Below are 12,101 nucleotides of genomic sequence, written 5' to 3'. Positions count from 1 at the left end.
CCCGACGTGGGGCCGCTACCGGCTCCCCCGCCGCTGCCCCTGCCGCCGCCGCCGCCCGCCCGGCTCCCTCGCTAGCCCAGGGCCTGCGCTCCACGCCTCCGCCGAGAGCCCCGAGCGGCTGCGGAGGCCGGACCTTGCGCTCGGGAGGCTGCGGGAAGAGGAGGAGGAGGAGGGGAGGGGGCGGGGCGCTCCGGCTTGTGATGTCCCCGCCGGCTCCAGCCAGCCGCAGGCCAAAAATTCCACTTTTTGCTGTCACCTTAACACTTGATCTGTAAATAAAGACACAAAAACTGACAGAGCAGAGATGCCTGCCTGGTGATCGGAAAGACGCCCAGGCTCTCTCGCTCTTTTTCGCCGACACTGTCCATCCTTCAGGGAGCCCTGGACCTGCTGGAGCCCGACTCTGGCGACCATCTGCCATGCAAGCCAAATGAAAGTGGAGGACGGATGCGGGGGGGGGGGGGGCTGGGGCAGAGTATCCCACACCCTGAATTTTTAAGTGTTGGCATCACAAACATTTTGTCTGTTCCCAGTATGTGGGCAGTGGAGTCAGCGGAGGTGGATGTGCAGGGCCAAAGAAGAGAACGAAGTAGATTCATTTCCTTCTCTCTGGCATGCTGAGTGCTTTTCGGGGGCTGGGCTCCTGCCTTCAGCCCTAGCCCTACCTCTGAGTCCAGCCCTCGGTTTATAAGGCGCTGATGTGGCCAGTAAGTACCGCACTGAAACTCCCGGGGGGCGGGGGGGGGGGGGGCAACCTCCACACAAGCTCTCTTTACCTGCCCGAGGACGGAGCCTGGCAGGGGCCATGCAGCCAGGGGGACAGATGAGAGCAGGGACAACTCCTAAGGCTCCCAGGCCTTCCTCACCCTTTTCCTTCAATGTCCTGGTAATGTTCCCAACAGGCTTGTGACTTTAATTGTTTGCACGCAGAACACCTGTCATCAATGTCTATGTTGTAGAGAAAGAAAAAAAGGAGTCTTTTCTCATCTACCCTTGTAGGTTCTCAGGCTGGGGACAGACTAACAAGCAGACAAACACACACATCGTGCCTTCCCTCGGAAGCATTCCGAGATGAGTAACTCACAGTGGTTAGACCTCAGGCTTCTGTGTCTTATCTCTAAATTAAGCTCTTTTTCTCTGGGCCAGAGTTAAATGTAACTCTTGTGATTTTTAACCTCCTTTATTATCTATGTCTTGGGTCTGTGAGGCTCATTAGAAGAGCCTTTTGACAAACATCTGCAGTGCTTTGATCTGAAATCTTCTTTGTAGGGGTGGGAATATGCTCCCGCCACGAGGTAGCTGTGTGCGGAATATCGGTCTGATGTGGAACATTGTGAGGCCTAATCAATAACAGCAGGCCCATTCCCAGTGTGAGCCAAGGGAGAAGGAGATGCCAGTTTCGCTTCATGGCAGGAGCCGTGCAGACGTCTGCCGTTTCCTCGCTGTGACCGCGTCATCCCGAAACACCGACGTGGCTCCCAGCTCCTGGCAGCAGCTCTGGGTCATCTGGATTTATCTCCTTCAAATTCTGGAAGCTGATGCTTATTCCTCACCACTAATCGGTGGGCACAGTGTGCCAGACCCTGGGTACATACAACAAACACAAGAGCACAAGCTCCCCGCCCCTAAGGAAGTTGGTGACATCAGCTAATAATAGATTTGTCACAGAAAACTATTCCATGATTTCTAGGTAGTTTAATGACCTGCTGAGAATCAACTCGAAACAGAAACAGACAGGAGTGTTGTTCTAAAATGACTCAGTGGGCGTGGGGCCTGCCGCCGGTCACGTCCTCCTCCTGCGTCACTGCTCCCTGGCCGCCTAGCTCTCCCTGCACTCTTTTCTCTCCCGCGGTCTCTGATGATTGCACCTTTATTCTTGTCCAGCTGCCACCACGCACTCTGTCTTCCGCGTTCCTTTCTTCCCAGGGATGTTGCAGACTTTGACCAAAGGAGTCTCTAAGTCTGCATTCGGGGTTAGCACTTCTCAGGATGAGCACTGAGTGCTGGGTAGAAGTCTTGAATTCTATATTGTACACCTGAGCCTAATGTAACGCTGTGTGTTAACAATACTGGGATTCATATAATTTAATTAGAAAAAAAAACGGGTTTGACTGCTTCCTTTTAACCTCAATGATGAGTAAAAACCGTATTTGGTAGCCCGTCATCTGTCTTCGTGCAGCCTGGGATCGAAGGCTGGTTTTTATATTTGTAAATGATTGAGGGAGGGGGGTGGGAATCAAAAGTTCCTTGTTTCATGACTTGTGGAAATTATGAAATTCGCATTTCAGTGTCTGTAGATGAAGCTTTAGTGGAACTCAGCCGTGTTCATTTGTGGCCTGCAGGTGTTTGTTTGCTGTCCCTGTAAAGCTGTATAGAGACTGAATGTCTAAAAGTATAAAACAAATGTCTTTGAAGGCATGTTTGAGCATGTCGGGCAGGTAGACACCTCTTCCAACTCGAGTTGGAAAAATTCATGGTGGGGGCGCCTGGGTGGCTCAATTAAGCCTCCGACTTCAGCTCAGGTCATGATCCCGAGGTTTGTGGGTTCGAGCCCCACCTTGGGCTCTGTGCTGACAGCTCAGAGCCTGGAGCCTGCTTCAGATTCTATGTCTCCCTCTCTCTCTGACCCTCCCCTGCTCACACTCTGTCTCTCTCTCAAAAGTAAATAAGCACTTAAAAAAACAAAAGAAAATATCAGGGAAAAGAAGTTATGGTTGAAATTAAATGGTAGCAGGTATGTCCAAAGAATATTGCGATTTGACCCCTTTACGAATCCTTTTTAAAATTTTTTTTAATGTTTTGTTTTGATACAGAGAGAGACAGAGCATAAAAGGGGGAGGGGCAGAGAGAGAGGGAAACACAGAATCTGAAGCAGGCTCCAGGCTCTGAGCTGTCAGCACAGATCCCGAGGCAGGGCTTGAACCCATGGACCACGAGATTGTGACCTGAGCTGAAGTTGGATGCTTAACCAACTGAGCCCCCCAGGCGCCCCGTCCCCTTTATGAATCTTGCGCTGGACAAGTGTGGGGAGGCGGTAGGTGACCGAGCAGCATCGGAACAGTGGTGACAGGAGCCTTCGAGAGTAGGAGTAAGACCACAGAAATCAGCCCCTCCACATCTCTTCACAGCACATTTTAGTCGTTATGCAAATTAGGTCATGTACATTTTCCTACTAAACTTCTTTTGTTGAATAAACTTTTGTGATAGTAATAAAAAAATTATCTTCTGGTCAGTTGCTGTAAATTTGCCAATCCATAGCCTAAAATAATCCAGTTTGAAAGAGACCATGGACAGCTCTCATATGAGGGGACATAAAGTGCCTCCAAATCTTGCCTCATTTGCCTCTAAAAACTTCACACGGTGAGGGACAGAGACTGACAGAGAAAACTCTGCGAGCGTCAGAGGCTGGAATCAAGCAAGGTCTGTGACTTCAGAGCTGGTGTTCCTTCCAGCGCATGCCTCCCCCCTGAGGTCTGGGGGGCACATCCTGAATTATAACCGGTCTCCTTTGTCGTTGCTTTTTACATTTGTTTAATGCTTTTTTAAATTTTTTTAATGTTTTATTTATTTTTGAGAGAGAGAGAGACGTGGTGTGAGCAGGGGAGGGTCAGAGAGAGAGGGAGACACAGAATCCGAAGCAGCTCCAGGCTCTGAGCTGTCAGCACAGAGCCCAACGTGGGTCTGGAACCCACCAACCTTGAGATCATGACCTGAGTCGAAGCCAGATGCTTAACCGACTGAGCCACCCAGGCACCCCTTATTTATTTTTGAGATAGAGACACAGAACAAGCAGGGGTGGGGCAGAGAGAGAGGGAGACAGAGAATCTGAAACAGGCTCCAGACGCTGAGCTGTCAGCACAGAGCCTGACCCACGGCTCAAACTCATGAACTGCAAATCATGACCTGAGCCAAAATGAGCCACCCAGGGGCCCATAGCCAGGCTCCTTTGGACAGCCAACACTGGTCCTGATCTTCTTCCTTGGGGCCATCCATACAGAAATCTTCTAGTTCTACAGACTATGATTTTGTCTTACGGAGACTTTGATTCTCAGCTTGACTCTTAGTCTCTTTACCATCCATACCACTTTTATGAACACATTCCAGCTGGTCCATAATCGTCTTAGTGTGGTGCCTAAAGCGACCTGACACGGGTCTAGTGCCATCAGGGGACTGCCTGTCTCTGTAGTTCTAGATGCTCTACATCTTTCCATCTTTCATGACCGGTTGACTTTTTGGACCCAGAGGCAGAATCTTCCACTTACTACTATTGAATTTTGGTCTGTAAGATGGAGTGTCCTTCTGGCCCACCGAGGCTTTGTGTTTTAGTTCCTGCGCAGTTAACAGTGGTACCTTACGGTTTCGGTGTACAATACGGTGATCCAACAATCCCATACACTCCTCGGTGCTCCTCAAACTAAGTGTACTCTTCATCCCCTTCCCCTATTTCTCCCGTCCCCCGGCCCCTCCTCCCCTCTGGTAGCCATCTGTTTGTTCTATTGAGATGTTTGAATTCTCGTTCTGCTGCCTTGCAGTTAAGTTGCTGTTCTAACTCTGCCGTCCACAAATACGGTATGTAGGCCTTGATTTTCATCCGGGTCGCTGGCAAAAATGCAGGGGGCTTTACCCTTCATTCCAGAAGGTGGCACTCACAGGCCCTCCATTTTATCAAGAGCTTCATGTTTGTGTCCCTGTGTCCCGTAGATCCTGTTGGGGTGGCCCACTCAAGTGAAGTCACGGTTCAGAGGAAACCCCAGGTAAACATTTCTTTTTTTTTTTTAATGTTTTATTTATTTTTTAGAGAGACAGAGAGACAGAGAGAGAGCGTGAGCAAGGGAGGGTCAGAGAGGGAGACACAGAATCCAAAGACAGCTTCCAGGCTCTGAGCTGTCAGCACAGAGCCCGACACGGGGCTTGAGCCCACGAACCGTGAGATCATGACCTGAGCCAAAGCCGGACACTTAACCGACTGAGCCCCCCAGGCGCCCCTGAACATCATGACTTTCAAAGCCCTGTCTGATACCCACACAGCCACTTCTGAACAGAACGTTTCCTCCTCCTCCTGCATTCCTTTCCATTCAGGGTCACTGTGAGGGGGACAGTCTGCCAACCTCTCTCCCCAGCTCTGCTGAACCCAGTCTTTCCACTTGCCCAGTACCAGTCGTGAATTTGGACAAGTAACTTAGCATTTCTGTGCCTTTTTCCCCAATCTGTGGCATAGGGAGGTTAATAATACCCAGTAAGTTATTGGATGATGATAATCATTCAACAGGTTACCCCTTAAAGAAGAAAAACTTCCATTTCATGTTAGATTTTTACAGCTAATACCAAAGGGGCAATAAGTAAGAGGGACTACAAAGTTAGAGTTTGGGGGGGGGGGGCACCTTGGTGGCTCAGTGGGTTAAGCTTCTGACTCTTGATTTCCGCTCAGGTCATCATCTCATAATTTGTGGGATTAAGCTCTGTGCTGACAACATGGACTTTGCTTGGGATTCTCTCTCTCTCTGCCCCTCCCCTGATTGCATGCATTCTCTCTCTAATTGAATAAATTTGAAGAAAAAAATTAGGGTTTTTTTTCCCTTCAAGGCGTACTTTTTCCCTTATCTCCCCCCCGTAAGCCATCCCCATGCCCCATAATGCATACGGTCCCTTCATTCAGAAACGGACCAAACCCATTTCCTTCCCCTTGATCTAGAGTCTGTAAAGACAGAACAAACACTTCTTTGACAAGCATCTACCCACAGTTACAGTGGGTTTGTGTCTCAAACCACCAGCTCCGTACAATTCCTTCCCCCAAGTGTCACTTTAAAGAAACGTCCACTTGAGTCATTCCCATTCGAGCGTGGGGCAATGGTAATTTTGAGAAATGGAGCCTTCAGGCTCCGTGGAAGGAGATCTCCAATCTCCTTAGACTATCGGGAAGATTCTGAAGATCCAAGTCCCTCTGGAAATCCCAGTTCTTTGCCCCACAGAACTTCAGGATGCAAACACACTCAACGTGAAAAATAAACATTTATTACAAAAATGAGTTCTGACATTTCAAAATGAAAGCAGGCAGGGTGTTTTCCAACTCAAAGGGGCCGCGGTAAGGTGGAGAGGTAAATTCCAAGCTGGTAAAATAAATGACGTACGCCCATCACAAGTGACCGAGGGAGTGAGGAACTGTTCAGCTCAGACGTGCAGGGGCCATGAGTCACTTCTGTGTCCCTGGGGCCTTGTCACGTGTCCCTCCCACGCCATCTCCCAACCAGGGGGCTGAAGCATACTTAGAAATCTCTTTCTTACTGAACCATTTCATCACCTCTACTTTACTATTGAATTAAATCTTATTTCCATCTGAAAGATGGATTTTTCATTGGAGCATGACCCTTAACTGATGGTTTGGCTTGGTTTGTTTTTTCCTTTTGGATTTGATAGGAAACTCAGTTCTTTTAGGGATTTCCAGATAAGGGAATAAAGCATGGCAAAGTGGGCCTTAGCGTCCCCCCGGAAAGAAGCAAAATCAACCGTCGAAGACCCCTTCCTTACCCTCTGGCTACTTAATAAATAGACTGGATGACGATAGTCGAGGGGGAAACAGAAATTTAAGGGCAAAAAGGGGTCCAGATGCACAAAGGAAGCAATGTCAGGCACGCCTCCCTTCCGGTCACTCACACAGATGACCTGATGACCTGGTCTCAAATTACCTTTCCTTTAAACAGCTCCTCACCCCCCAACTCAGCTCCAGGGAAGCACCGGTTATTTTACTGCTCTGGACAGGTTTCCTTGAGAAGTCTATCAGCGTGTCTGGTTGGCACAGGGGGGAGGGTGGGCACTTTCTCCGCTCAGGGGACCAGACCAGGTAGAACCCCGGCGCACAGCATCACCTTCATCAGGGTGCACTCCCCCAATGGAGGACACTACCCCCGCCACCAGACGGCTCTGGAATGAGGGTCCAAAGTTCAGAAGCTCCACCTTGAGACTGTAACCAGGAAGAGGGGGGGACAGGGCGCCAGGACCAGCCCAGTTGCTGGGAAGCAGGGCTTCAGGGATCTTCCCTGAATGAGGTGCCCAGGCACCTCATTTCCCCAACTTCCACTAAGAAGCTGTGACAAACCACGTTGTTATTTCCGGCTACATCCAAACACACAACAGTCTCACCAAAGAGCAAAGAAACCCTCCAACACACACCGGATTTCAGCAGAGAGCTAAGAACACATGTGCACACACGCACGCACACACGCACACCCCCATAACAGAGAGCTAAGACCACTACACACATCCGCACAGCCCTGCAGACACATCTTAAAAGGGTCCGTCCACTTGTTCCAGCCAACGGAAGGGTGATGGTCAGAGCTACACGCTCCAGCTTCCTTGTCTTTACATCAACGGTTTTAAACCTCTTCTGCTCCGTGTCCCCTGCACCTGCCCGTGCTCTCCATGGCAAAGCTCCTGTTTTTTTCTACAGACACAGCTGGTGTCTGTCTGCTTCCGATCAGGACGGCGTGAGAGGGTCTCAGTGGCACTTCCCGTGGGAAGGCAGAGGAAAGGGGGCTGCAGGGGCGGCAGGGACCCGGCGATGTCACCAAGCCACCTCTCCAGCAGTGTGGTCTCCAGTCCCCACTCTGCAGTAGCAGGTGCCTCCTCACCATGGGAGGAAAAGGCGGGGGGACTAAGCTCCAGACCCTATTGGGGGGAGGGGCACACACAGGGGGCAGCGAGGGTCTTGCCACGGTTGCCACATATTTGGGAGGGAAGTCAAGGGGCATCGACCGCACTCAGGACTGCGGTCCGATCCCTCCTAGGGATGGGGGACGACAGCTGTAAAGAAGTCCCAGGCCCCGCAGCAGTGGCGGGGAAAGGAGGGAGGGATCCAAGAAGAGGAGGTACGTAGCCGACATTATTAAAATTAAAAAAAAAAAAAAAAAACCACATCCTAACTAAGAGAAACGTGGGGGCCAGAAGACACATTAGGTATCCTGCGGATGCAGGGCCAGAGTCTGGTAGCACCGGAGTGAGGCAAGCACGGAGGACAGGAGAGGAGTTGGGGGAGGGTCACACCAGGAATGACGAGGTCTGTCTGAATTCCCCCTGCAGAAATAAAACGTCCGAGTGAACCCCGTACACGGTGCTCAGCTGGTCATCTCCCGCACCTGTGACCCGGGCGAGGAGCCCCTCGGCCCCGGGGAGGCCCCCCTGCCCCCAGAGCACTCACTTCACTGCGGGCCGCGGGCTGGCTGTAGATCACCTTCTTACTCGAGGTCCTGCGGACAAGCCAGCAGACGGATTCTCAGCCCCCCAGTGCGCTCCCCAACTTGTCGCCAACCTGAGACCCTCGACCGAGGGCTTCACCGAAGCACAGAGCTCTCAGCAGCGCGGTGTGGGTGGCGGGGGCCGGGACAAGCGCAAGGTCGCAGGGAACGGGGAGAGGAGGCGATCCGGACACCCCCCCAGCCAGGCTGGCCCCGGCCTCCAGCCCTCCCCCCGGGGCCCCGTCTCTGCTGCGAACCACACGCATCCTTGTCCTCAGCCTCCTTTTGAGATCCCCCAGAGCAGTTCACTCACCCCTTCTTTGCTCCTGAAAAAGAAGAGAGAGGACTGTGAGCGTCGGCGGGAGAGGAGGCGGCCGGGCACAGAGGCTGGGGGACAGCGCGCCGAGGTCACCAGTGCTCACCCGGGAGAGAACCCTGCACACGTGGGCTCACTATCAGGTCAGAACTCAGATGGCACCCCAGAACCGTGCCCTGAAATGGGGACGATACAAAGGAGAGACGTTGAAGGCAAATACTTACTGTCAAAGTAGCCTCGTCTATAGGCGAACCAGATGCCCAAAATCAAGAATCCAAGGAGAATGAGTGTGACAAGGACAGCTGCCACAATGCCCCCCACATTCAACTCCGCTGTGAGACACAAACGAGAGGTCAGTCCTCTGAATGCTCACTCACGCTGCTGACACCACCACCGAAGCCGGGACGGAAAGCAGACCCCGGGCCCCACCCCGGCTGCAGCCTTGCTCACCGGCTTCCATACGCACGGCCTCCGACCTCGTGGGCGTCCCGTACCCGTTCTGCGCCTGACAGGTGTATTCCCCAGTATCATAGGCCGACACGGGATCAAAGACCTGAAGGGAGGAAATCAGTCGGCTTCCTGCCTAAAGAAGCCAAGTCCCCACATTTGGTTTTTTTGTAAGGAAGCTCTAGGCCCAAGGCGACCCCCGACACCAAGAGTCGCACGTTCTATGGGCGCCCCCCCCCCGTCATGTTTAAATTGCAGCATAGAGGACAGACAGTATTACATTCGCTTCAAGTGTACAGCACAGCGCCTCAACAAGTGTGCACCTTGTGACACGCTCACCCTGACGAGTGTCCAAGGCCCCATCTTGTGTCTCCTGACCCTAATGTCATGTTCACGGTGCTGCTTGTTCGTCTTCCCCACCCTCAAGGGCTCCTTAACCACGACCCCCCCACCTTTCCTCACTACCCCATCCCTACCAGCTCCCCTGTCTTGTGATTCAGGCTATAGGAAGAGTTGCTGAAGGCGCGGTTGCCCTTGGGCTCCGAAGGCATCATGATCCCGTCCTTGAACCAGTAGTACTCAGAAGGCGGGGAGCCATCCTTCTCTGAGCAGGTCAGCACTGCCCGGTTGCCGATGGTTGCCGAGGAGGGGACGTTGACCGTGGGCTTGGACGGAGGCACTGATAAAGGATGGAAGAGGCTGAGCACGAGGTCAGACAGCGCCGCCTAGAGGCTGAGCGGATGACGCCCCCACAGATCAGCTCCAGCCTCGGCCGTCCAGCCCTTCCCACAGCCTCCGCTGCCCCCTGGGATGGGGGGAGGGGAAGGGGCGGGGCTCATGCCCTCTCTGCAGCACAGAGACCCCCAAGCCCCCCACTCACCAGCGCTCTCGCCATCCGTAAGCTCGGCAGAGCCCGCTGAGGATCTAGGGAGCAATGAATGCCAAGGCCACAGGGAGAGCGCGCCGCCACCTACCAAGCACCGTGAGCTGCACGCTGACCTCCCCGTACGTGTTGCCGCCCTCTTCAGAGACCATACAAGTGTACATCCCCGTGTCTTTCCGGGTCACCGTGTGGAAAGTGATGCCACTGTGTGAGAAGGTGACTCGGTCTTCGTAGGAAGCTGCCAGGAGAGAGGAAGGAGCGGCTGAGGGCGACGGGCGGTGGAGAAGCCACGGGACGTGGACCCCAGGGTGGCTCCCTCCCAGCGATCCAGGCCCGCCAACCCCTCCACAAGGTGGGGCCACTCACCAGTGATCTTGTTGTTGTAACAAACGAGTCTGGTGATGCCGCCTTTGGTGAACTTCCACTCCACGCGGGGAGAGGAGAAGCCGGAGTAGGAGCAGGACAACTTAGCGGCTGCGGACAGGGCCAGGGTGAGCGGGTCGGGGGGCGCGGCGGCACACGGAGAAGCGGAGAGGCCCCAAACTCCCACCTGTGCCGCCCGCCCTCCAGTCCCCGGGCGCACCTGCTCCCCTCCGCCCCCCGGCGCCCACCCCCACTCCCCGCACGGCCGCCCACGACTCACGTTTGTTCTCAGCAACTCTGACATGAGGCTCAGAAGTAAACACCTCGCCCCTGCCCAATGCCAGGGAGCCTGAGGAAAGGGGCGGCCCATCAGGAGGGGACCCAGGGGCGTCTGAGGCCCCGCCTCTCCCACGGATTCTCAAGGTGAAGAGATTCAGGAGCCCCAAGCTCCTCCCAGGTCTCACGCCTCCTCACCAATATCCTAAATATCTTTCCCCACAATCGTAGGCCAATACTTCATTCATCAATGGAAAGAAAACACTTCTTTCGAATGTAATTTTTTCCCCCTCTGCAACTCCCAACAATCTAATTGAGTTCCCATTAGTCCAAGAACAGCTTCCCAAATGACTTTTCATGGTCCAGAGAAAGCTTCTCAACAAATAATTAATTGCAACCACTTGTCAGACACTCCTGGCAGGAAGCCAGCAAAGCTGGGGGCAAGGGAGGCAGTGAGGCAGGGAGGCAGGCCTGGAGGCAGGGGGAGGGAGGGAGGGAAGCAGAGAGGGAGGAAAGGAGGCAGGGAGGCAGAAAGACAAGGAGAGAGGCAGGGAGGGAGGGAAGCAGAGAGGGAGGAAAGGAGGCAGGGAGGCAGAAAGACAAGGAGAGAGGCAGGGAGGGAAACGGGGAGGCAAGGGAGGAGCAATAAAGAGGATAATAATAATACTCAACATCTGTCGGGCATTTTGTGCTTTTTACAGTGTTTTCACACACATTACATCGTTTGATCCTTGGAACCAGCATGACAGCTCAGCAGGACCAGGGTTATTACCCCAGTTTCACGGGAGGAACCCAGTGCAGGGGAAGTAAGGAATCGTGCCTGAGATCACGCAGCCGGCTGGGGCCCCAGCACAGGGTGGGCTCCGCCCCTCAGGTCCCCCAGATCCCTCTCGCCTGGTGGAGGAGGTGGGGGAGGAAAGGGAGAGGCCATGTGCGCTGGGGGCGCAGAGGCCAGGCTGACCGGGCGGCAGGTCACAGGACGGTCCAGCACTCCAGAGTGAGCACCAGCGCCTCTGGAAGAGAAACCCGCACTTGGACAGGCGCTCCCTTCCATGCTTTCCAGGCTCAAGTTCACCATATGGGCTTCCGTTATGGCTCTGAGGGTCCCGGCTTCCTCAGATCCGTGCCAGCACGATTTTCCTTTACATAATGACACACATCACTGAACACGGTCTCAAGACCCCTGAAGCTTCCTCATCTCCCCCAAAACATGGACGGTTTGAATTAGATGTTCTCTAAAGTCCTTTAGGGTTTTCGGGGGGGGGGGGCATTAGCTGTCAGCACAGACCCCACGCAGGACACAGGGCTCAAACCCACAAACAGTGAGATCATGACCTGAGCCGAAGTCAGACACTCAACCGACTGAGCCACCCAGCTGCCCAAACGAGGTCTTTTATACATACATTTCTTCTTCTTTTTTTTTTTAATGTTTTTATTTATTTTTGAGAGACAGCAACAGAGAATGGGCAGGGTAGGGTCAGAGAGAGAGAGAGAGAGAGAGAGACAGAATCTGAAGCAGGCGCCAGGCTCTGTCAGCAGAGCCCGACGCAAGGATCAAACTCATGAACCATGAGATCATGACCTGAGC

General features: G+C 53.3%; 1 protein-coding gene and 1 pseudogene across 2 annotated transcripts in view; both read right to left on the bottom strand.

The window, feature by feature from the left end:
- The window catches only part of LOC115287170, an 8,168-nt pseudogene extending 750 nt beyond the window's left edge, over positions 1-7,418 (bottom strand).
- F11R (F11 receptor) overlaps positions 5,991-12,101 on the bottom strand; it is a 21,566-nt gene continuing 15,455 nt past the window's right edge. The window contains exons 2-10 of one of the 2 annotated variants that reach the window (XM_029935785.1): positions 10,518-10,586; positions 10,241-10,348; positions 9,966-10,112; positions 9,468-9,670; positions 8,995-9,097; positions 8,769-8,876; positions 8,542-8,554; positions 8,192-8,240; positions 5,991-8,067 (exon numbers count right to left, since the gene is read on the bottom strand). In XM_029935785.1, the coding sequence (XP_029791645.1) occupies positions 8,032-8,067; positions 8,192-8,240; positions 8,542-8,554; positions 8,769-8,876; positions 8,995-9,097; positions 9,468-9,670; positions 9,966-10,112; positions 10,241-10,348; positions 10,518-10,586 (836 nt within the window). In that variant the 3' untranslated portion in view covers positions 5,991-8,031. Of the gene's footprint in view, positions 8,068-8,191; positions 8,241-8,541; positions 8,555-8,650; positions 8,721-8,768; positions 8,877-8,994; positions 9,098-9,467; positions 9,671-9,965; positions 10,113-10,240; positions 10,349-10,517; positions 10,587-12,101 lie in introns of both variants that reach the window. The other variant, XR_003907006.1, reaches the window with a different exon arrangement.

Source organism: Suricata suricatta, chromosome 3 (genome assembly GCF_006229205.1).
Source record: "Suricata suricatta isolate VVHF042 chromosome 3, meerkat_22Aug2017_6uvM2_HiC, whole genome shotgun sequence".
Taxonomy (NCBI): domain Eukaryota; kingdom Metazoa; phylum Chordata; class Mammalia; order Carnivora; family Herpestidae; genus Suricata; species Suricata suricatta.
Note: the sequence above shows the minus strand (reverse complement) of the source record. Positions and strands in the feature narration are given on the sequence as shown.